The sequence below is a fragment of the Drosophila ficusphila genome, unplaced genomic scaffold, assembly GCF_018152265.1.
Source record: "Drosophila ficusphila isolate 14025-0441.05 unplaced genomic scaffold, ASM1815226v1 contig_607, whole genome shotgun sequence".
In the NCBI taxonomy this organism is placed as follows: Eukaryota; Metazoa; Arthropoda; class Insecta; order Diptera; family Drosophilidae; genus Drosophila; species Drosophila ficusphila.
In genome coordinates, this window is record NW_025064537.1 from 2,986,953 (window position 1) to 3,011,404 (window position 24,452).

The 24,452-nt window shown below is 42.5% G+C and overlaps 5 protein-coding genes across 5 annotated transcripts; 4 read left to right on the forward strand and 1 right to left on the reverse strand.

Moving 5' to 3' along the window:
* Positions 1-1,085: 1,085 nt before the first annotated feature.
* On the forward strand, positions 1,086-2,430 carry LOC108094392 (phospholipase A1). The gene is made up of 2 exons (XM_017194957.1): positions 1,086-1,171; positions 1,239-2,430. The coding sequence occupies exons 1-2, from the start codon at positions 1,126-1,128 to the stop codon at positions 2,369-2,371; spliced, it is 1,179 nt and encodes a 392-aa protein (XP_017050446.1). The 5' UTR covers positions 1,086-1,125; the 3' UTR covers positions 2,372-2,430.
* Positions 2,431-2,938: 508 nt separating this feature from the next.
* Positions 2,939-3,378, forward strand: LOC108094395 (dynein light chain roadblock-type 2). The gene has a single exon (XM_017194963.2). The coding sequence runs from the start codon at positions 3,029-3,031 to the stop codon at positions 3,320-3,322; it is 294 nt and encodes a 97-aa protein (XP_017050452.1). The 5' UTR covers positions 2,939-3,028; the 3' UTR covers positions 3,323-3,378.
* An 806-nt stretch (positions 3,379-4,184) lies between these two features.
* On the forward strand, positions 4,185-4,867 carry LOC108094394. Its single transcript, XM_017194961.2, has 3 exons — positions 4,185-4,356; positions 4,411-4,592; positions 4,652-4,867. The coding sequence occupies exons 1-3, from the start codon at positions 4,306-4,308 to the stop codon at positions 4,770-4,772; spliced, it is 354 nt and encodes a 117-aa protein (XP_017050450.1). The 5' UTR covers positions 4,185-4,305; the 3' UTR covers positions 4,773-4,867.
* Positions 4,868-5,835: 968 nt separating this feature from the next.
* LOC108094393 lies at positions 5,836-6,674 on the forward strand. The gene is made up of 4 exons (XM_017194959.2): positions 5,836-6,012; positions 6,067-6,335; positions 6,399-6,463; positions 6,543-6,674. The coding sequence occupies exons 1-4, from the start codon at positions 5,935-5,937 to the stop codon at positions 6,587-6,589; spliced, it is 459 nt and encodes a 152-aa protein (XP_017050448.1). The 5' UTR covers positions 5,836-5,934; the 3' UTR covers positions 6,590-6,674.
* Positions 6,675-20,347: 13,673 nt separating this feature from the next.
* On the reverse strand, positions 20,348-21,506 carry LOC108094356 (mitochondrial import inner membrane translocase subunit TIM50-A). Its single transcript, XM_017194897.1, has one exon. The coding sequence runs from the start codon at positions 21,470-21,472 to the stop codon at positions 20,450-20,452; it is 1,023 nt and encodes a 340-aa protein (XP_017050386.1). The 5' UTR covers positions 21,473-21,506; the 3' UTR covers positions 20,348-20,449.
* Positions 21,507-24,452: the final 2,946 nt, after the last annotated feature.

Genomic DNA, 24,452 nt, shown 5'->3' on the forward strand with positions numbered 1-24,452 from the left:
ATGCTTTGCAGTGATATTTCCCAACGTCAATTAGATGGGCGGTCAATTAGATGAACAGTTCAATTGATTCCGAACTGAGTCGTTGACATGGGACTGATAATGAGATTCGGTAATCGGTTGTAAAACGCCCAGTTGATAATTGTGATCGGATTTAGCCAAAGCGTTTGCCCACTTTTTGCGACATTCATGAATGTGAGCCGAGAATTTCCCATGCCCCTACTGTCTGTTCTGAATCGGAGTATTGCTACGTCATAAATTGCATATAAAACCGGTAATTGAGACCCAACACGTTTCAGTGGGAAGAAACGCGTGCCTTTATAGAAAAAAATCGGGCAATGCCTCGCATCAGCTGGGTAGATCGTGATCAGAGGCTGACTTCAGAGGGGTTTCTCATCCCGGACTTGAAAATGTTTAATCTAGGGAAAATCCTTGATCTTTCTTACTTGTTTACTAAGTCAGGTGGGTCAGGGTGTGATGATTTGATACTAAGCTAACACTTTAATTTGTTAATGCTTTTTATATACAATTGTGGCTTTTATTCCTTAAATTTTGACAAGCAATGGTCAAAGGTTGTCTCAATTTTAATAGGATAAGATAGTATTAAAGTTCATTAGATCCAAATAAAATATATAATTTTAGGGGTAGAAATACTCTACATGGCCACTTTATTTTTTTTATTTCTGTTAAAATTTAAATTAAGTGCAAGCCTTAGGTTCAATATCAAATCAACTTAAGTTTCCATAAAAGGTAACTGGGAATATTCCGAGACCCTATTTGTAAAAATGTTAGTGGTTTGTTTCTGATTGATTGCTAAATTCAAAGAGATTCTGAGTGGATTTCCCGAAAGCTTTCCCCCCTTTAGCTCCGCCTCTGCTTCAAGCGGGTTACGGTCGCGATCGCTTGATCAGTGCGATTTAATGGCGAGCTAATAGCATATACGAGCAATGACGTGCTCGGTGCGTTCTAGGGAGTTGCTCTATCAAGCCCAGAATCGCACTATGACTAGTTCAGCCGGGTCAGGCGAATATAAAACCAGCTGGACCGATCGAACAGATCAACAGAGTGCAGTAGCCAGTGGAACCGATAGCTTCTCCTGCTGCAGCTGATCCAACAAATCGACCTACAATGTGGACTAAACTATTTGCAGTTTTGCTGTTGACAGCTTCGCTAGGTGAGTTTACTTTGTGGGGATTGGAAAACACAGAGCTTGATTATAATGCATGATCACCTGTAATCAGCCCAAGGCAAACCCAGTGGAAACGAAGTCGAGGGCAACTACGACTCCGAGATGAGCGCGTTCATGGACGCACTGCCGAATCTGGACGACACCCCCGATGGATTCGGTCAGCGGTCGGACATCTCGGCGGAACCGGAGGCGGACGACATCCTGGCCAACCTGGACGACGAGTACGAGGGGGCGGAGCACTGCGCCTGGAACCAGTGCGACAAGGACCTGAGCGAATCGAGGGGCATCGGGCGGTTCCTGGACCTGCCCTTCATCCGGAAGATAGCCAGCAACCTGAACCCGTTCGCCAGCAAGAAGCTGCGCATGCAGTTCTACCTCTTCAAGCGGGAGTTCCCCCAATGCGGACGGGAGCTGGACTTCTCCAGCGAGCAGAAGTGGCGGAGCTCCGGCTTTAATGCCTCCCTGCCCACCAGGCTGATGATCCACGGCTGGATGAGCCAGTCGCGGGGATCCTTCAACCGGGACGTGAAGGACGCCTATCTGAAGAAAGGGGAGTACAACGTGATCGTGGCTGATTGGAGCGCCAGCTCGGCGAACATCAACTACTTCTCGGTGGTGAACCTAATCGAGACCTTCGGAGCGCAGCTCGCCCAGTTTGCCAGGGACCTCAACCGCCAGTTCGGAGCCGACTTCGACAGCATGTACTTCATCGGTCACTCCTTGGGAGCCCAGATCGCCGGTTCGGCGGGAAAGAGGCTGAAGCCGAGCCAGGTGAACACCATCTTCGCCTTGGATCCGGCGGGGCCCAAGTTCCGCCATCGCAGCGCCGAGTTCCGCATTGATCCAACGGACGCCAAGTTCGTGGAGTCCATGCACACCAGTGCCAACTTCGGGTTCCGGCGACCCACTGGCAGTGCCACCTTCTATCCGAACTACGGGGCCTACCAGCGCAGCTGCTACTACCTCGGCTGCTCCCACATCCGCTCCTACCAGATGTTCGCCGAGTCCATCAACTCGCCGAAGGGATTCTGGGGCACTCCCTGCACCCGGGACGAGGGAAGGTGGCAGTGCGACCAGAGCAAGCGGCAGACCGTCCAGATGGCGGGGGAGCCCTCCGTCCACAAGGAGGGCATCTTCTACGTGAGGACCTCCTCCGGCGATCCCTTCGCCCTCGGCAAGCAGTGAGGATTGGTTGGCCACTGCTATGAAGTTATTTTAAAGTAGATATAGTAAATTAAATGTGATTTAACTGTACCAAATAGTGCTTCGGAAATTAAACTTAATAGAAACCCTTTAAAAGAAGTATTTTTATAAAACCTTTTTTAAATTAAATTTTTACTTCAGAATCTGGTAGATTAAATCATTTGAATTAGGTAATATTTTGGTTTAAATAGATAAACAAGCAGTTAATATAAAGTAGTCCAAGTTCGTTGTTGAACATTGGGTTTTGCGCTCCTATATCATTTGAATCATTTTTATGATCTTTTATGGTTTTAGTGTGACTTTAATTTCTACGTTATAATCTTCTTATAAACAAATTTTAATTAATTCAGAGAGTTCACAAGAATGTGATATTTCTTTTAAAATCCCTTTCTTAACAACTTAACTATCTCAAATATCCCAGTATACAGATTAAGTGATTTAACTCCATAAACAAACCCCTATTGTTATGTTAAAAAAAACTTGCACTTTTTAAGATACTACTTCACCTTGCTTTAGTTGGATATTTCCCAGCAAAGTATGCTTATACAACATTGACGTCCACAGGATCAAACAAGTCATTTTGACCTGATCCACAGCCGAGTTAAAATCAACCTTTTAGTTTTTTTGTTACCCCACAAGATGTCGGCCGAAATTGAGGAGATGCTCAAGCGCTACCAGAACTTCCCGAACGTGGTGGGCATCATCATTCTGGACCCGTTCGCCATCCCGATCAAGACGACCATGGAGTACACCCAGACGGTCCACTACGCGGCCCTGATCAGCACCCTGACCTTCAAGGGGGCCAAGATGGTGGCCAGCTTGGACGCGAGCAACGAGCTGCTGAACATACGGCTGCGCACCAAGCAGCACGAGGTGCTCGTCCTGCCCTCCGAGAACTACATCATCATCGTGGTCCAGAACCCGGGCACTTGATCCGCCTCCGAACGAACGAACGAACGAACTCCAATAAACCATTCGCTACACCATTATGTTTGGCCGAGTGCAATCGCCTTTATCTGGTTTTAATTAAAGTTGCAAACTCGGGATTGGGATTGGGATTGGGATTGGGAGTCTGGGCCAATGGCGCATCTTCGGCGGCGTGAAATATGCGAGTTGGCGCTGGCTCGGCGTTAATTGCCGCAGATAAATACACGCCGCGTCGCCATAATTACGACAGACAGATTACGGGCCGCACTTAATTGTCCGCCGTAAAGTGTTCCCGGTATCTCTAATCCGGCCAGTGAGGAGCCACTTCAAGGAGCTCCTCCTGCTCGATTTTAATTATTCGGCGACGTTCTCACTCTCAGCCGCTTGCATATTCATTGGTTCCCCGTTTTTTTGGGGGGAAAGGGATATAATTCGTGGGCTTGCACCGCTTTGATTTCCATTATGGCCAACTTACGGATTTTTCCTCTCTCACCTGGCTGAAACTTTACCTGCAATGTGGTCGGCCATGGCCAGATAAGCAATCCGAATCGGTCACAAAAGTGGCCAGGAGGTAAGAAGGGTCCTCAGTGATTTTTTAATATTTCTCCGCTTGCTTTGGAGAAGGGCAAAAGATTTTATTAGCTAAAGAAGAAGGCCTATGTTTCTTCACAATAAAAAGTGCAAAAAGTTTTCTTGGGCTAAAAGGAAATTCATTTAATCTGTCTATTTACCAAAAGAACAAAATTCCAAAATTGCCATCGAACAAAATTTAGAAAATTGTGCACAAATTGTTGAATCGTTCTATCCATGAGAAAATGTGTCAACTGATTTTTTTGACCCCTCCACCTTTTTACGGATACAGCTCATTTCCATTTTAGGTTTCGGACTGAAAAGAACCCAAAAACATCAGAAAAAAATAACAAAATTTTGTGTAAAAATTTTCTAAATTTCGAAAAGTTTGATTTTTCTCTGAAAAAAAAAAAAAAATAATGGAGTACGGAAACGGTATGCAGTTCGGTGGTTTTGGCCAAGGCGGTGAAGTGAGTTTAGCGAAACTCCTTTCTTGAGCGTAATAAAATGTGGTGTTTGTTTAGGGTTATGAGGTGAACTATGACCAGATGAGCACTAGCCAGGGATATGGCCAGGAGCAGGGTGGCTTTGGCCAGGAGTCGAGGAGCTACCAGAGCGGATCGGCTGCCCTTGGAGGTCCTGGATACCGCAGTCCCCTGCGGTACAGCAAGATTCTCCGCGAGATGAACTCCCGCAACGGACTCTAGTAAGCGGAACTGCATGGTAAACACTTCCGGATTTGTAATGCGTGTTCCCCATCCTTAGTTCCCCCATGGAGCAGCAGAGGGGAGGTGGCCAGGGCGACTACTACAACACTCTGCCCGGCCTTGGTGGCCACGAAGGTCAGACGTACCAGTCGCGTGGAAACGGAAACTCCTACTACTGAAAGTTGTCTTGCGCATAGTTTGTGGAAATTTATAAATTCGAGGTGTTTCAAGAACATACAAATAAAGTTTCAGATGTAATGTTAGATTTCAAGAACTTAAGATTGTCGTATTTTAAGAGTACATTGAATATGTTCTGTACTTTAACAGCTTTAACGATTGAAAATTGCGTTCTCCTCTTGCCTAGGAATAATTCATTACACTTTTAGTGTAATGGAAGAAAATACTATAAGAAACATTGTTCTATATAAATAAAATTCACACTGATTTGCCGGGCAAACTGTAATGTCTCTGTATGTGTATAAGAATTAAGAAAAAATGGCTTCAAGAATTTGGTAGATAAGGTTTTTTTTATTAGGCTCGATACAAATGTATTGAAGTTATACCCAAGACATTTTTTTATATATTTGTACCCTTCCAGAGAGTATGATAATTTCAGTCAGATGCTTTTTTTTAGGTCTCTTGATTTTTTTCGAATTATATTTAACAAAAATCCAGTGGCTTTATCTGTTGGAACATTGTTATGTTTAGTTTGAAAGCAACTGGAATGTGTAACACAGCTGATCGTAATGACCGACAGCCACCACAGTTATAAGTCTATAAGAGCTTTAATTTCACTTGATTTAATGAAACGGGGTACACTGAGACTATCACTGTAGCAGTTATCCAACTCTCCTACATTATCAAATAGCTGTCGTAGAAACAATCGGTGAAAATATAGAAATATAATGGAAAAATCGTCATAGCTTCGTTGTTGTTTAGCCTTTATGCAATTTGTTTGGCATTTATGATGACTGTAAGGGTACATACGGTAAGGTTCGGCCTGCCAAAGCTAACTTCTTTCCTTGTTTTAAAAAAACTCTGATAAATTTCAGGGTAAAGTAAATAGCTTCGAATATCATCGAATATGATAAAGTATAAAACACTGTTATAACATTCATAAAAAAATATGTCCTTAACAGCAAACTGGAAATCCTTAAATAAATGTTTTGGGTTTTTCTCAAACTTATAAACAACATAGTAGTCTAGTTTTATTTTTGTTTTAAGATGTCAAAACCTAGAATCGTGTTTGGTTTATTTAAATTAATCTTTGATAGAGTAAGAAACAGATAAAAACCTCAAATTATATCCAAATTTATTTTGTTAAAATATTCTATACAAAAAATGGACCCTAACTACTCTTCGTTCGCTCCGTTTTCCGGCTTTTCCTATATGCCCACACCCGAGGAGTACTATCCTGAGGTAGGGACTATATAAACCCCGATCCAGACACTATAGTTTGACTTAATTCTTTAGATGAGGGGCACCATGCAGCGAGAGCAGCAGCAGCAGCAGCAAAGAGGTGACTTTGAACGGGAATCCAGCCGAATGTCCATTCAACAGCCCCCTCAACCTCCTGTTGGAAATCGGTATTATCCGCCCCAGAGGGCTATGGACATGTCCGATGGCCTCCAAGCCAACTCCTACCATCCGGCTCGCCATCAAGCCATCAGTTCTTCTGCCTATCGCTGCATGGTGCGGGATCAAAAGCGAGCCAAGGAAATGATGTCCCGCAACGGGTTGTAGTAAGTCCAAGTCTTGTATTCCTTTAACCACTCATATTGCAATCCATTCTTTACAATATTCAGCTCTCCCTTTGAAATCTCTGCACGTTTCAGTGGCGGCGATGCGAGTTACTATCCCAAAGAAGCCGGTGAGTTGTTTGTTTTTCATTTATAAAACCAGAAAGAAAGTTTGGATTCATTGCAATTCATATTTCATTAATTTCACAGAGGGCAACAGGCGAATGGATCCTCGTGGTGGAAATTCTTTTTGGTAATTCTTTGTAGACATATCATCTGGTGTTTCTTTATTTTAACTAGTTTGTAGTACAATGTAAAAAATAAAATTGAAAGTAAAACGTATACTTAGCTTACTCTTTAATAATTGGAATTTCTTAATTTTGTTTTAAGTGGAGTTTGAAATTTGCAATCCTAAGCACTTTCCCTGTTCGGATGTTTCCCTTATGATAAAATATATGTATTTAATAGGAATGATAAGATTTCACAGAAGGCAAAAAAGGGTTACTCATTTCAATAAGTTTTTATTACAATTTTAGAAGATACACTTTTCAAATACTGTGCACTCACTTATAAGTTATAAAACCCTTTCGATTTTTTTCATGGGAATGCTATGTTTTCTTAATTTCGTCTCTAGTGCCTTTTGTATTTTGCAATCCTAAACAGTCCGTTCATATTTAAAGTCCGCTTAGATAAATGGGAGGAGCAGAACAGTTGACACTGCTTGAGGGTAATTAACGTGTGTTTTATGGCCATTTGGCACTGCATGGAACCACACGCAACCGTCACCCGTCCCGATCCACCCACCACATCAGAGAACCACCCGCCCGGTGGCTCCAGGAGAGGATTGTGGATGGTGGACGGTGGATGGGTGGGTGGTTGGCTCAAGTCGCCCAAACCAAACAGAATGCAATGAAGGATTAAAATAAGAAAGATGTGCAAATAAAATATTTTACAAAGCGGACAACGAGGACAACTTTTTGTCCAGGGTCGGAAGATTGGGAAGTGGGTTGTCGGGTGGTTGGGTGGTTGGCTGGTGGGGAGTGGTTGGGTGACGGTCCGAAATGCGAACGGAACATGTCGATTGGGAGTGGGTAGTGCAGAGTGGAGAGTGGGGGCTCCTGGAGTGAAACACAGACAGAGACGGACTGGGAAAAGGACTTCGACCAACAATGGCAACCAGACTGAAGCTTCAACCAGAAGTTGCACCACTCGGGGATCGCTGGCATCGGTGGGTGAACCCGAACGAGGACGAGGATGTGGATGTGGATGGGATGCAAGGGGAGATGGCACTGCATGGTAGCATTGTCAAAATAAATCAATCGGTTTTATGTTGTTTTCTGGAATTTCTGTTTTGTTGCTTTGTTATTTTGTTGCCCGCCGCCGTCGACATCAGGATGCCCCGGTGTGGAACAGTTGCAGGAGCAGCAGGACCAAGAGCAGCTCCAGCTTGCGGTGGCATAAATCAGTTGGCCGTTGGACCCATTTATGAAAGGATAAACCAAGCACACACACACACACACACCCCGATACACTCACACCCACACCCATCTGGGGATCGCCCGGCTCATAAAAATGCATAAGTTCCGAAAATTGTGTAAATAAAAATACAAATTTTTAACTGGCGCCCAGCCCGGTTAGGAATTTCTGATTTATCTCGAAAGGAATTAAGATGTCTCAAAAGTTCCAGCGGGCCACATTAAAACATCATCCGATCTGGAGACAGACCCCAGATGAAGGGGGAAATGGGGAAGTAAGCCAAGTCCAACGCCTCTCGAATTCCTTCTATCAGCTCCTCATAATCGTTCACACTTCCTCCGCCGGCAACTTTGGCTTTGTGGCTCCAAGGGGAAAGGGGAGATGCGGGTTCGGATGGTTTAACGAAACTTTACTGCATCTCTTTGGACGCGTCTAAAGTGATTTCCTTTTAGGATTTTCAAAAACTTTCACCAAAGGTAAGTAAACACCGCACTCCTCCTCCTCCGCCTCCTTCGCCTTTCCCCGAATTCAGAATCCTGAGTCCCTGGCAGCCTTGCCACACATGAATCCCGGTCCGAATCCTCGGCCATGTGGCAATGTGGCCATGTGCCCCGCTCTAATGAAGCACATTCCGGCGGCGCATTTGCCTCCCCGACTCCTTAATCCCTAATAACTTTTAAGCAACTGACTTACTACGCACACAAAGTGTCCAAATTCATCATCTTTGTGTTGGCATTGAATGTGGGAACGGACCGGCTTGTTTGCCGGTGGATCCTGCCAGCAAGCCCAAGGACTTAGCCTTCATTTTAAGTCCCTGGTTCATTAGTAAATTGAAAATATGCAACGCTAAAAAGGTTTAAAACATCGGATTACTTTGGAAATTTCAAGATTTAAAACCAAAAAATATGTAAAAGCGAATGAATTATTAAGTAAATAGAAAATATTTCATTATAATATAATATAAAGAAACAATGATCCGCAGATAGTAAAAAATTATCTTTTATTTTTCTGTTAACCGATTAATTTGAGGTGATAACATTTACTGAAAGAATTCAAATTTATGTGTTTGTACCATATTTATTTTATATAACGCTGAAAAAGAAAGAAACTTAATATTAAAGAGAAATATTTTATAGGCTAACATTTTAACATTACTTTGATTTCTGAACTCAACTGAAAAAGATTTACAAACATAATACAAAGACCCATTATGTTATCTCTTTATTTTTAACTAAAATTTTAAAAGATCAAACGCTGATTGCCCTCAAAACCTCATTAATTGGACCAATATTAATAAACGATGAGATTAACCTTAAATGTGCCACACTTAGTTGTCCTGAGTATTATTATTTGTTGACCAAAACTTTGTGTCCCCAGAGAAATGAATGTTTATGCGTGAAATTAAAACTGCGTGAAAAATGCGAACCGAAGATGGTCGGAAAGGCGAGGCAAGTTGGGAAATTGTTTTTAAATTAAGATGGCAATCCTCCCAAGTCCAAGAAAAACTCCCTCACAAAAGAAAAAAACCAAAAAAGTTGGGGAGGATGTCAAGTTTGCTGGCGTTGAGGGAAGAACTTATGTTTCGGCTTCTCGGCCGAGCGAAATTTGATTATGTTCGCGGTTACACTTCATTCGTCGTGATGTCTTGCAACCACCGCCCACCTGCCCCTCCCCCTCACCCCCCCCCTTTCCCACCCCTGAAGTTGACATAAATTTGTTGTAAGTCCCCTCTCGAGGCTCAATTTGTTTAGCCCCCACTCCCCGCAACAAGGAATTTATGCGATCAATTAAATTTTTCAAATGACCGAAGAAAAGTTGTTCTCGCTTTTTAATTTTCATAAATTTTACTTAGAAACTGCGCCTCTTGTGCCACAGTAAATTTGTTCTTATGGCTGCTTAATGTGTCAAGTTTTCCGTGTACACTGTTCGGTATCTCCGAGAGTTATGAAAACGATAATCAGATTTTATGATGATTAGAAATTAGAAATTTAGAGCCGGCGATGAGAATTTATTGTAAATGAGTGGAAACTTTCGAGGGATGGGGGAGTGGCAGTCGAGGAAAAAATGTGTCCAGTGAAAGTAAATCAAATGTAAATCATCGACAGGCGAAGGAAAAGCCGGACAAACTTTCATCTTTGGCGGAGCCAAAAATGAAATACAACACATTTCAGGGGGAAACCTTTACAACTAAATGCGGATAATCTGTAAGTTTGCCTTTTGCCCAAATTTATGGGAAACTGGGTGGAGTTTTCCCCATATATATTGTTGTTGTGCTTTTTCTTGGGTGCTCGCTCTGTATAGTTTTTCCCTCCGGGCGCTTTTCCCCTCCCCTCCCCTCGATTTTCCTCCGTCTATCTTTGCCAGCGAGTGAAAAACGCAGCCCGCAACTAAAACATGCGCATTCAATGGGTGACGCCGCTTTTCCCACCCACTTTTCCTCCCCCGCCCCGCAACCCTTCTTCCCTCCCCTCCCCCTTTTTCCACCTCCTCTTGGCTGCTGCAATTCATTTCCAGCAGGCGTGTGTGTGTGTGTGCGGAGATTTACCGTTTTATACTTGACATTTCCAAAAGTTTAAGTTTTAATTTATGACACCGCCGCTTTCTATACGAGGCGACAAGCTAAATATGAGCGAATGGGGCGTCCTTAAACAGGATATCTGGCCATTGTCGCTGCCCCCCGCCTCCTGCGCCTCGAGGATCCTTTCCAGCTCGTCTCTTTGAATGCTTGCGAGGAACCTCACAAAGCCGTTGTCCACTTCTTGGTTGTCCTCTCAGGGGCTAAGAATTAGCTGTTAAGATACAAAACTCTTAAGTTGTAAGCGAAGAAAGTCAGGGAAAGTATAAGTTTAGGCCCTGTATATTTTTTGTACCTTCTTTACATTGTGGTAATTTAAAAGTTAAAATTTGTTTTGGGTTAAGCGTAAAATTATTTAATGCAAAAGACGTTAACGTCAGAAATATAAATAGGTAAATTCGCTGTGCATCTTAAATATAAATTAATGCAATTTCCCAAAATTAATATTAATATTATTTAGGAAAGAAGCTCTTTAATTCATACTCTTGAAAGATGCGAATATGATACTTTTGAAAGCTAAATGTTAAGAAATATTTATAAGTAGATTTTGCACAATATTTGATTATATCATTGGCTTGATGGTTGGCCAAAATTATAATTTAAAACCAATTCTTCAAGGAATGAAAACCTTCTTAGCCAAAAGATTATATTGGTTTTTCTTTTTGGTGAACTACTATTATGTACATTTGTTGCTCCCAACCAGGAATTATTCTCCACCAGGTTAAAATCACATCAGAGTCCACGGACTTTTCTCATCAAGGAGGAGTCGCGATTGGCGAGCATGTAATTTGCATTTGCGCGGCCGAAATGAACTAATAAACACACCGGAAGGCGAGTCAACAAATTGTCGACCCCGCAGCGACCGCCCGCCGGAGGTCAGAGGTCAGCCGAGGGCGGGGCCGGGGTGAAGTGTCCTGTCCGCTGGCACATAGCTGCTGGTTAATAGGCAGTGCCGCGGTTCTTGGCTCAAATTGAAAGTTATTCAAGGCAAAAGGTCGCCGCCGAGGCCCAGATGGCAGGAGTTGGCCTATGGGCCTTCTGGCGGAAATTGTTACACGACGCCAGGCCGGAAAAACGGGGAAAGCGGGAAAACGGGGGGAAAATGGCAACCACAACAGCAGCAGTTATTGCCGTTGTTGTTACGGCTCCTTCTCTGTGTTATTTTTTTTCTGCGAACAAGATTCGAAAAGTTTATGCCGCTTGCTGTCACGCGGCGGTGGAAAATGAAGCCGAAAGGGGAGTGCCTTTGGTGACCTGCGTGCGATTTTCCAGAGGAAAATCCCCCCTTCCCTTCGCTTTTCCGTGAATATTTAACAAGCGCAGGAAACGGAAACCGAAATAGCGCAAGTGTTGCTCAGTTTAATCTATTTCCTGCGCGGTCCACGCCGATCCCTGCCATCTTTAAATACACGAATTTACAAGCAAACTTAACTCGCTTCCAACGAGACAAGAAATTGCCACTTGCCGTCCGTTCCTAACTGAATTCATTTTAAACATTTTCCCACACCCTTCGGCTTTTCCCATGGACCGCAATGGAACTCCATTTCGGGCTGGCACAGAATGCCTCATAAAAATGTGCGGTTAATATACTTAGAAAAATTGTCCAAGTAACATTATCCAGACGCGAAAGCTAGTTTCGCCTTGATGAGATTACTTCTTCAACTGATTCCTAGGAGAATTGGACAATAAATATGGTGTAAAGTGGATCGGTAGGCGGGTTTGTTGGGGGTGCTAGAAAAATGAGGAAACATAGAAATTTCATTTAATTACATATTATATATATATATATATATATATTGTAGGTTTTAAATCCAAAAAACGCGCTTGCGTACATATAGTTACTTTAAAAAAAATAATGCGAATTATTTAAAATAGTTTCTAGGAAATCTAATTTTCATGTATATTTAAACTGCATTTTGCTTTGAAATTTTAATATTAGGAGGTGTTACAGCAAAAGCACAAACTTCCATAAAAATGTTCCTTTTAAAAATCTGACAAAATTGGCATGATTTATATTAAATAGTATCACTCTTTTACTATGGTAAATAAAATAATAAAATTTAGATAATAATAGAAGTATGTAAAGACAATTAGATTTCGGCCTTCAATTTTTCTAATAAATGGTAGTCTTTTGTTCCTCTCCAACCAATGGATTTAATCCCAATGAGACCTTTTACTTATTCTCCCGACAACTGACTCGACAATTTGACTCGCCAACTGCAGTTCCGTGAGACAAATGCAAATCGAAGTCCTTTCAGTGAAAGAATCTTCGGCTATTGTTAGCCCCGTCTATAGTCGACCACCCCCACCACCAATTTCCCTAGAAAAACAGCGCACCCGAAAACTATTTTATTTGTTTTGTGAATTTGGGAGCAAATGCGCACTTCTGGCGGATGAGAAGTACACGGGGTTCCCCAAACTCCGAGCAGCAAACTAGAAGAAGAAGAAGACAAACGCCAAGTGCAAAGCGGCACGAACCGAAGATGAAGTTTATTTTATGACCCTGGCAACCCGGGCCAAGAAGGATCTGGATCTGGATCTGGAGTCCTTTTGCCAGCCAGACATTGCATCAGCCAAGTGGGCAAACGAGTGGGCGGAGTGGGCGGCGATCCGTTCCACACGTGTGTGTAATCAAATAATTTACCAAAAATCGAGAAATTATTACGAGTGAATTTTTATAAATTCATTTTCCACTCTTGCTGCCAGCGGGTCTGCTGGCAGCAGCAGCAACAAAAACATTTCGAAAGTTGCTCGCACTGCATGCAAAGTGGCTGCCATCCTGGACTCCCATCCCATTCCCATCCCACATCCTAGTTACCAATCCCCACTCCGATCCCAATCCCCTCCAGCCCGCAGGATGTGTGGATTTTCCGGCATTTTGGCGGCGTGCCCCTTTTGTTTATTTCTTTGAGATGCGGCACCGAGCAAATGGGCCAGCATAACCCCGACCCCGAACCCCTTCTTCAGAAGCCCCACTTTGATTGTGCAAACCACTCGACTCCATTCTGCAGTTGCATTCCAAGCAAATCGGTGGGGGGATGGCTCTGGGTGGCCTTAGGTGGGGCGGCTGTTTGAACACGTGTGGGAGCCCGGATCGTATCAATTGTGTGTGATGGTCAAAAGTCATTTCAACAGCACTAAATTATTATTATCTTCAAGAAGTTTCACATGCTCGACAATCATCCAAAATACTCGGTCAACATTGCGGTGAGGGAAGGACAGGGGGAAAAAGGACTCCGTACAGTACAGGATGCTTTCATAAAGGATACTTTGGATTTGTGTAATGGCATGGAATGTTTTGATGCCTGCCCAAAAGTTTGTTCGCAAAAAGAGTTATGGGAGGGTGCATCCTTTTTAATGTCTGAACTGGATATGCATTTGCAGATAATGCGGGAATAAGTGAACCAATAAACACCGAGGTGCAAAGTGTTTATTGTGAATTATTTTACAGATAAGATGTTTTACATAATTTACTTTGTATCAGAGTAAATTAAATTACTTTTCCTTTGCTTTTATTTGCACTTTAAAATTCTAGTTCCACGCACCAAAACATCTAATCCGGTTGCAAATTTAGAGCGTTTATAATTAGACAATTGCTGCACAACATTAATGTAAACGACAATTACTAGACAATTCCGCGGAGTTGCTTAACCAAAACTGCTTCCCGACTCTTTCGCAATTTCAATTGCATATTTGCAATTTCCATTAAATCCAGAGCAGAGCGTACTTGAAGCAATTAGTAAATGCAAAAGAAATCACAAGCTAAATTGCGTCAAAAAACGATTTGGAACTGAAAATATAAAATCCAATAGAAATGCAGCTCGAAACAACACACGCAATTTGCAAATGGAAATTGTTTTTGTGCAGATTGCCGAAAAAAAAAACAGAGGAAAGTATCTTACAGTTGCGGTTTTTGCCATTCAATTTCTTGACTTTTTCACTCCAGCTAATTTCGTCTCTAATGTCATTTAGTTGATATTAGATTTTTTTGGGCTTCCTTTTTTTTGGGTTATGGCAGCTGACGCTAAGTGCCGCTAATTGAAATTTCGTTTAGAGTTTTAATTGGCCCGGCTTGGTTTCGGGATATGGCTGACAAGAAGACTGTTTTCTCTAACCCTTTTTATGTTGTATTTGCTTATTAATATTTTTTGGTCTAGGGCAATTAGAAGCAACTGGCTCCGAGCCCGATGCAAGTACTGTTGGTACAGGGGTGAGATTAGAGTTTTGGAGAATCGGATTCAGATGGGAGATGGTCTGAATCTAAAACGTATATATATAAAATATATGTTGTGTTAAAAAAATGTTAGAAAATACAAATCAACTGAAAATTGTCATCAATAGTGGTGTAATTTTTGAATTGAATATTGGCTTTGATAAATTATTTTTAAAAGCATTTATATACTGCATGTTGTATTTGTTTAAGGTAGCTATCTAAACGACTGGCCAGCAGAAAATAATTATCTTAAAAAAAAAAAATGTTCCTTCTTCAACAAATTTTCCTTTAAGAAAAAATAGGATATTTAGAAAAATTTAAATGAAGTAATTTTAAGATCTGTTCCTTAAAAAGTAGAGTTCTGTGAAAAACGCCTCCAGGTTTTTAACACATAAAATTTAAGGATGAAACGTATATAAGGGAGTCCTATTTACTTCGTTAATTTCTCTCACATAGACTGGATATTTAGGTTTAGTTTAATACATTAATACAAATTCGATAAAAATGTATGACATAAGTTTTCCCTAACAAACGAACTGGGCTAATGAATAAACGAGGACGGCAAACAAGTGTTACCTGCTAGGTTAACCAAAATCGAGCCGCCGGAAGCCGGAGATCCTGCGAGTCCTCCAGCCGCAGCAGAATCCTTTGTCAATATTCATTATACGAGTGCATACTTTCGGCGCTTGACAAGCGGGCCCGAGTCATAAAGTTGTCGAGAGAACGTCTCATAAAACGTGACGATAATCATAATTGATGCTCGGGCATAGGCCAAAATCTTTGGTGGAGGGGTTTGTTGGTCCAACCAAATTGTAATTTAGTTTGTTAGCCCAACCCCAAACCTCTCTCTCTATTCGCCCCTGTTGACTTTACCTGATTTTTGCGTTGCTTCTGGGCCAAATTAAGGGTAAAATTGTTAATTGAAATTTGTGTGGGAGAGGAGAGGGAGTTTACTGGGCGGTGGGCGGTGGGCGGTGGGCGGTGGGTTCCGACCTCCTCATCAAGGCTGTCCTGATGTTTTGGGCCAAAAGTTATCTGGTGTCCGGGTTTAGTAGCAGCTGCAGAAGATTTCCATTTTGGCTGCCACACCGACTGCCAATGATAAATCAATGCAACATATGGCTCTGTTGCAGCAACCTTTGCCACGAGCGTTGTAAATTTAAAATCAATGTTGCCAGTGGGGGAAGGTTGGTTAGCTTTTTTCCCCTTGGCTTCTAGATTATCCTTGCGGCTTCTTCCGGGCCGTAAATCGTGCATCTTCGGCTCCGAAGGGGAGCTGCTCCGGCCAAAGTCTCCGCACGCAATCCATTATTGTATTAATTAACAGGAACAGGATCACCAATCAGGCGCTTGATTAATGATGTCACTCGGCGTCGTAAATCTCGATTTGAACATGTGCAAATTTTGCGATGCAAATAAATGGGGCGGTGGTGCAACGCCTCGTTGACCAATCCCAGGATCTCCTCCTTCACCCCACCTCCACCTCCGCCTCCGATTGCCGTTGTCCTTGTCGCCTTGGCGTATGCTTTGTGTTCCGAACATAATCATACATTAGGCCGAGAACAGTAAGCCGGGCGAAGGGGGCACACATCCTGCGAGGCGGCCATCCTTCCTCGATGGCCACGTTTTGGGGCAGGAGCAACGGGGCGGGGGCACGATGCATCGGCGGATGCATTAGGATGTGATTGTGCTGCTCGTTGCAACCGCCTGTTGATTCACAAGGCGGCCATTTAAATGGAATTAATGCCTTGCTTGAGCAATTGCCATAAATTTCGAGCCGAATTTAGTTGCTTCCCGGATTAAATGTAATGCAGTTGTTGGCTTCCTTCGTTCGTGTGTGGATTAATCCGGCTTGTTTAGTAAATCCATAAATTTAAGCTGGTTAGTAGATGGACGCACAATACGTTTCTTTAATTAGATTCGTTCCTGCGGAATAAATAAATACGTCGTCACATTTCGGTTAACTGGTTATCTCTAAAGTTTTGATTTATTCTAAGTTCAATGTAATATAATCGTTAATGCCTTCAAAATATTTTACAACAAATATTTAAATAATCGTAAAAAAACATAACATATTGCTTATGGGTATTGTAACTTGTAACTTTTTTCCAATTCTTGTCTCATAAAACTTGGTATCCTTTAATTTATTCAAATTGAATCTGTAAATAATGTCATGACCCTTTACATTAGTTCATTATAAAAATAGTTTTACCATCCCAAAATCCACTTTACGGAATTGTTCTGTTTTAAAACAGCAGAACACTGCGTTTTGAGGCAACATTTTGTAAATTAGTCGATCATAAATTAGCGTTAATTGCAAACAGACGCATTCGTGGAAAATTGTAGGATTTTGATTTTGAAATACATTTTGCCAGCATTTTGACTAATAAAGCGAAATGGCTGCAGCCAGAAAGGGGGCGTGGCGGGGGGAGTGGAGAAGGGGCGGGGGTCACCGCAGGTACTTCTAATCTCGTGTAGTCGCGATTATAAATTGTTGCGTACTTCATTTCGGCCAAAATAATAACATGAGTAATTAATTTAATGTGCCAGCCGCAAACCCACAAACAACGTGGCTGCTTTGGTGGGGCAAAGAGCAGTGGTGCTGCTAGTGGTGGTGGTGGTGCTGGTGGTGGTGGAGCAGGAGAGTTACAGTGGGAGCCTGGGTGCAGTACATTGCGTAACAAATGAACTAATGTTTATTGCAATTGTCGCGTAAATTACAATGCATTGGCAATGCCAAAATCTATGCTGGGCCAGCTGCATTCAAAATCTGGCAAATGGCTGAAATTATTTTGGTCGCGGTGCCCTTGCCCCACCTTTAAACCCCCTGAAACACCACCACCCCCTCTTCCCCCTCCATTTGAACCAATTTGAAATGGAATGCATATTTAATTCGCAAACGATTCCGGTACCTGTAACTGGTGTGCCAGGGAGGCTCCGCCTCGATTCGGAACTAAAGTCGATCTCACTTGTTGGCTGCCGTTGTCTCTTTGGGCCCCCATTAATTTTATTATTTTTATTATTGCACGTTCGAGTGTCCCTTGAAATAAATTCGTCCCTAGTTTATGGTGCGTGAATAAATGGATGAGTGCAGCAAAACATTCATTTCATTATTTGAATGTCGCATCCGGCGGAGGTGGCGTAAAATTGGGAGCACTTGCAGTCTGGCTAATAAATAAATTTACTTCGGAAGAGAGTTAACTTTTATTTATTTAACGCCACTGCACTATTTGCTAAATGAGTGGATACGGTTAAATGTAAATCATCCCTTGTATTGAATAAGATAAATCTTATAAATCACTTAGTTACTTAGTTACTTTCTTCGACACCCATATATTATATTATAGTTTACATTAATAATTATTAATATAAGCTTACTGTTTGCAATACACTTTGTGCTGATTGGCCTTTAATATAATTAAGGATTATGTTAACAAATTAATTATATATTCCAAGAAACATCATCATTCTTGGCTTAATGGTAAAAGTGTTTTTGGGAGATCTAAATTAACTTTAAGTGAGTTGTAATTTTCGCCAACAGTTGACACTTTCTTGTGCTTAGAACTCCAACCCTTTGAGGGTCCGTCTGGAGTTTGTTTATACTGCCGTTTAATGACTCTTTGGACCTCTTTTGTTGTAACAAATGGCGTCTGCAAGTGCCATCGTACACCCGAACCCCAATAAAACACACACACTCTCCTAGAAATTTGTCCGAGGACCTTTCCATCTTGTCCCGCTTTTCCCCCGTCTCGAACTGCTTTCTCGTCCTGATTCTCGTCCTTGCTCGTTTACCGCATCGTAATGTCACTCCAACAAATCACACCAACTTCGACCATAAATTGTTTTTGTTAATTCCAATTAGGCATCTTTGTCTGAATGACTTTGTGGTTGCGATGCAGCCATTTTTTGCCGTTTTAGTTGGAAATTGATTTTGACCCAAGGGTTGGGGAGTTTAATTGAAGTTTAAGTCCAAAGAAACAATATTTTTAACAAATTGGCAGTAACGAAATATTCCTACATTTTCAGAAACTCATTAATCTGAAGCTTGTTCCATGTTACACTTAACAGCGTATTTAATTTGACTTTTTATTCTAAAAAGTACATAGTAAAATAAGTATTGTTAACAATTATTTTATTAAAAAATGTTTTCTTGTAAAAGCTATCTATTATATTGCTTGTAGTTATGTAATTTTAAGTATGTATTTAGATTTTTATTATTTTCAGTGTATAGTTAAATGAACTACATCTCCCTTTGTCAAATATAATACATATTGTTTTAAGTAAAGGAAGGTGATTCGCTTCAGATCGGGACTCTTAGTTATCTGTTACAGGATCCTGCCATTCCACTCCAATATTACTACATCTCTCTTTCCGTTCTGAACTATTTGGTGAGCTTAAATAAGTTGCAACCACTGCATACAGTGTGTATTCGATAAAATGATTTGTGCGATACATAAAAAAGTGCGCATACCAAAATGGCGTTGGCTATTTATGCCCCAGGACATTGCAGCTGGTCTGCTGGAGGACCACGCCCCCATCCCCCGTCCCCCATCCCGCATCGCCCTTTTGGAACCTCCGGGGAGTGGCGGATATATAGTACACTATACTGCATGGAACGGGATGGGAGTCGCACCGACACTCGCCAACACTTTAGGGCGAGAATTTATGACTGCTTTTTTCAGCTGCAGGTATGCGCTTTTCCGGCCAAGCACTTAATTGATGTTGTGTCGCGTAAATTATAAACAAAACAAAAATTAAAGTGGACTCCATGCTGCTCCTTGGCTTCTCTTCCCGGGGATCCCCGCTGCCGGATGCGGAAATGCTTTCATTGCAAGTGCTGCTGGCGGAGCTGCCGGAGATCCCATAAAAAGGCAACGCACCACCAAAGAGGCGCCCTCACACGCTCCTCCTCCTCCTCCTCCTCCTTCCCGAAGGACCCCCTCTCTCACATCGCATCCTGGAAAAACTTGGCGGTGGTCAAGAGGCTAAGCAGGCCGCTGTGGAGAGGTCAAGCACGAAAGTGGCTCCCACCCGCCGGATGTCCATCTGACTCCCACAAACCCCAGAACCTCCGGCTCCTCGTATTACCCTCCAAGTTCTCCGCGCATAAATTTCCTCCTTTTTGCATCGCAAAGTGTCCTCGAAAACGGTGGCGTGATCGTAGCCACCTTCCATGTGTGCCACCGGTGTCTAATATGGTTTTTCCCATCGGTGGGTAGCAGCTTCGGAAAAACCCTGCTTACATGACACCTTTCGATAATTATTATTTTATCCGACTTTGCAAAGGGTTCATAATTACGTGCACTTTACAGGTGATTATTCCACCAGAAGGTTGTCAATTTGAATAAGGACTAGAGTTGTTTTTACGGTTATGAAGTATTAAAAAGACGTGTCGGTGAACAATCAAACTGGACAAAATAATAGTGCATCTTCTTTAATGCGCGGCATTAAAAACCTTTCGATTTAGATTTTATACGGATCTGAAGTACAATAAAAATCCCTTAAACATTCCTAAAGATTTCAAAAGAAATACGCAAGTTGACATATTTATTTTAACGATTACGACTTTATATATTTCAGTAAATAACTTTAATGGCCTAATCATTTTTTTTATACCCTTGCATTTTAATTTTTTTTAACCTATTGAAGTACAACTATTAAGTTAAAGGTCCGTAAACCCAATTTTTTAATGGAACTAATCAGATCTTAATAGTATCATTAGGAGCACGTTAAAATAATAATGCATACTAGTGTGTGATAACTTTAAATTTTGCTATTTTACTACATATTTATTTGGTAGCTACCTATTATAACATATTCGATGTTTTAACTCTTCCCGATCAAGCTAAATATCTAAGAGCTCCGAAAGGAGCGACCCATCAAGGAGAGGCTCCACTGACGTTCGCCGGAGGCGGAGGTCTGGGTGTTCTCCTGGTTCTGCTCCTGCATCCTTCGCTGGTTGTCCTTGAACTGCTCGATGGGATCGTCGAACTGGCGGTAGTAGCGCAGGACCTCCCGCACGTCGGTCACCTGGTGCTCGGCCACCAGCTGCAGGAAGGCGGTGAGGTCGAAGAGCTGGACGTCGTCGTCGTTCCCCAGCCACTTGGTCATCACCAAACTGTTGTCCGGATGCAGGGGCGTGGTGTCCGGGTCGCAGTCCACCACTATCACGCGACTGAGGTCCCGGTTGAGGTAGTCCAGGTTCTTGGTGTGCTGACCCTCCACCAGATCCGTGGCGCTCCTCACCAATCGGTAGCTGATGTACCCGTAGGGATCCAAAGCGTCCAGCAGCGGGAAGGCGGTCATGCCCTGCTCCGCGGTGTAGACCACGATCTCGAAGTTCCGGCTGCACTGCTGCAGGAAGTAGTCCACGCCGGGGCGCTTCTTGAACCGCCAGCCCGTCTGGTAGGTCCAGTCCGGGTGCACCAGCACATCCTTGATCTCCAGGACGAGCGAGTACGGCGGTTGGATGTAGGGAGGGGGCAGGACGTCTGGCAGGAGCTTCACCATCTGCGGCTCCTCCATCATCTTCTGGTAGTACTGCAGCGAGTGCCACATCCTGGTTAGGTACTGCTGGAACCAGGGAAGGTGGCTGAACTCGTCCTCGATGGCTCCTCGGTGGTCCTCCTCAGGTTTGCCCAACTCGTAGACGGCCCACAGAACGGAGCTAAAGAGGCTGCCCAGCACGAGACTGTACCCGTAGAACTTCCTGCTCCTCCGGATCTTCGGAGGTGGTGAGCTGTTCTTGGGTTGCTGCCCCTTTGGCCTGACCGCACAGGTCCAGATCCTCTCCCCTGGTTTCAGGAGGGACGCCTCCTTCTTGCCCCCGCAGGCAAGTGACTTGTTGAGACCTCCTATCCACAGAATTTTATTCATTTCCAAAGCGACTATATTTCCAGTGCGACTATGTTTTTGATTAAATAAACTAAAGAATAGCTTTAAACTATATACCAATGTTATATAGATTCGAAGCAACAATATAACAACAACTTCCTTTGGTTCCTGTAAATATTATTTAGCTCGTTTTGGAATATATTTTTAGAACCGTTAATTAATCAAGTGATGGTGCTAAGTGTTTCCGAAATATTAAATGTCTTTAACATCCCTTTAACAGTTCTTATTATTATCATAAAGAAAGAACGTATAGTAAGTAAAAGTGAAAAGAATACATACTTTGTGCTCATACTCATATAAATCGCAAGAAATATATTTCAAAAATAAATTAAATGCTGACTTGAATTTATTGACCCTACTGAAAATACATTTTAAACTGAGTAAAACTTTTTATTTTTATCAAATTGTTTGAAGAAAATTGTAAAATTGTGTTCACTTTGGAAAGAGCCAACACTGAAACCACGCAGATTCGGAAATCCCTCGCTATATAAACGCCATGACGTGAATGTCCTATGCAAATACTTGGGCTTAATTTCACAAATTGCATCGGGGTGGCTGCCAATTTGGAGGCACTTGCAGGATGGGGAAAAGGACAGAGAGGAGGGGGACTGGATGTCAGGTGGGAGCTGGTCATCATCATTTAAATGCCGTATTATCAGTGGCCAGCAGCGGACTGGCCAGTCAGCTCGTCGAATTGTCATAAACAATCAAAATCCATTTAAAATTGTACATGCAATTTGGCCAGGACGAAAGCGAGGTGAAGGGAAAGGGGGTGGAGGAGGGGGAGGGGATGTGGGAGTGGCAGAAGGACGAGCTGCCAGATGCCGACACCATCAACGCCTCGTCAAGTGTGTGGGCGGTGGGTGGTTTGGGTGGTGGGTGGATTGTGGGTGGTTGGGTTCATCGGCTCGGCCCTTTTCCGCCCGCCACTTGTCAGCCAATGTGCCATGTCCTGGCTTGTCCTGCGTTGTCGAGTGTGTGCTCCAATGCCTGTGTGTGTTCCAGTGTGTGTGCTGCAGTGTGTGTGTGTGTGCATGGCCGTTTCCCGAGTCCTGGGCCTGTGTATCGTTGATATGATAATTGGCATGAGGTAATAATCCACTTGGATACGTTGACAATCGTTTATATCGCAATCAGTGTCATGCCGTCTGCTTCTGCTCGGCTCGGCATCCTGCAATCCAGTGTCGTCCTGGCGGCATAAAGTATAATTTCCCAGCCATGTTCTCGTTGTCGTTTCGGCTCCTGGTGCTCCTTCCTTTCCCACTTCCATCGACTGTACGACATATTAAATAACAATGAACTGCAATTGCCCAACGAGTCTCGTAATTCGTTTGTAATGCGTGCAGACGCACAGATTTTGAGTAGTCGCAGTCAGCAGCCGCATGTCCTTGCAGGACTCCACTTTCACACCCAGTTCCAGTTCCAGTTCCATCCCTTCGCATCCATTCCTTTTGCATCCTGTCGCCGGGACCGCCTTCTCCGGTCGCCTGCACTCCCCGCTTCTTTGTCACTGTTTTGTTTTATGTCCTCCACTGGCAATTGTCCTTCGCACTGCATATAATTCCTGATTTCCGAGTTTAACTCGTTGCCCAGTTAAATTTAATCACTTTTTCGAATCGGTTCGGTCTGATAGAGTGCGGGAATGGAACGGAATGGACTTCGCAGTTCGAATGGAGTGGAAAGCGAGACAAAGTCAATTTTGTGGAAATGACAAACCAACTCCGTAAACTCTAATAGAAAGGATTACGCTCGGCAAATATTACGGGCGGTAAACTCTGAACCACTGCTGCGGTTTTTCAAGAAGGAAAACGGAAGAGGGCATTGCCATGAACAAGTTATAATGTATAAATACATATTTACAAACATTAAACTCTTATAGGTTTAAAATATTTTTTAATTCAATCCTACATAAGAAAAATAAAATTCGTACAAAACACAGCAAACGTAACTTTATTCAAAAAATGATAATAATATAAATATTAAAATATATTTTTTTAAGGTTATCCTTATCAATTTATATTAGAACGATATCATTTCACATGAACACCTAAATTACGCTGAATCTTAAAAAGTAAGTATTTCTATTCTAAAACGAAGTTTTTAAAGTTCAAAACAATTATCCAATTTTAATTAGAAATTTTTAATGAAGTGTTTAATCTTTACTTTTTTGAGGTTCCTTTTAACTAGTTAGATATGATATATCCCCGCCTGAATTGTGTGTGAATTATGGGTTTTATTCTGGGTTTTATTATGGGTTATTATTTTTTTATACATATATGTATAACTCCTCATTTTCTGTATGTGCTTATACCTTCTGTCAAAAAAGTACCGGGACTGGGTTAATAACACTCACATTTTCTATTTATTCATCCAAATTTATTTTGTCGCCTTCAAAGTAGTCCCCATTAGAGGCAATACACATATGCCAGCGATTCTTCCAGTCTTCGAAACATTTTTTATAAGCGTTTTCCGGGATAGCCTTCAACTCCCGTGCCGAATTTTGTTTAATGTCTTCAATGGTGCTAAAACGGGTTCCACGAAGCGGCAACTTGAGTCGAGGAAACAAAAAGAAGTCGCACGGAGCTAAATCTGGCGAATACGGAGCTTGTTCGATGGTATTTATCGAGTTTTTGACCTTGTATTCGTTGACAATGGTAGCAGGAAATTCAGCTCTTTTGGAACAAGCCGTGCAGCGACTCGTTTCATACCCAAACGGTCAGTCAAAATGGTACGAATTGACTCGTGAGAGATGTTCAGGACTTGTGCTATCTCTCGTAAGCTGACATGATGATTTTCAAAAATAAATTCCTTCACTGCATCGATGTTAGTGTCGGTGAGAGAGGTGGATGGTCGTCCCGAACGAGGCATGTCTTCGACAATCTCACGCCCCTCTTGGAATGCTTTGTACCACTCAAAAGCACGTGTTCTCGATAAAACTGCATCACCATAAGCCTTCTGCAAC

Excerpts from the sequence above, each read along its gene's own strand:
- LOC108094392 (XM_017194957.1), top strand. The coding sequence starts at position 1,126 with ATGTGGACTAAACTATTTGCAGTTTTGCTGTTGACAGCTTCGCTAG. Across the intron at positions 1,172-1,238 it reads GCTGTTGACAGCTTCGCTAG|CCCAAGGCAAACCCAGTGGA; the intron begins GTGAGTTTACTT and ends ACCTGTAATCAG.
- LOC108094395 (XM_017194963.2), top strand. The coding sequence starts at position 3,029 with ATGTCGGCCGAAATTGAGGAGATGCTCAAGCGCTACCAGAACTTCCCG.
- LOC108094394 (XM_017194961.2), top strand. The coding sequence starts at position 4,306 with ATGGAGTACGGAAACGGTATGCAGTTCGGTGGTTTTGGCCAAGGCGGT. Across the intron at positions 4,357-4,410 it reads GTTTTGGCCAAGGCGGTGAA|GGTTATGAGGTGAACTATGA; the intron begins GTGAGTTTAGCG and ends GTGTTTGTTTAG. Across the intron at positions 4,593-4,651 it reads AACTCCCGCAACGGACTCTA|TTCCCCCATGGAGCAGCAGA; the intron begins GTAAGCGGAACT and ends CCCCATCCTTAG.
- LOC108094393 (XM_017194959.2), top strand. The coding sequence starts at position 5,935 with ATGGACCCTAACTACTCTTCGTTCGCTCCGTTTTCCGGCTTTTCCTAT. Across the intron at positions 6,013-6,066 it reads CCGAGGAGTACTATCCTGAG|ATGAGGGGCACCATGCAGCG; the intron begins GTAGGGACTATA and ends TTAATTCTTTAG. Across the intron at positions 6,336-6,398 it reads ATGTCCCGCAACGGGTTGTA|CTCTCCCTTTGAAATCTCTG; the intron begins GTAAGTCCAAGT and ends TACAATATTCAG.
- LOC108094356 (XM_017194897.1), bottom strand. The coding sequence starts at position 21,472 with ATGAATAAAATTCTGTGGATAGGAGGTCTCAACAAGTCACTTGCCTGC.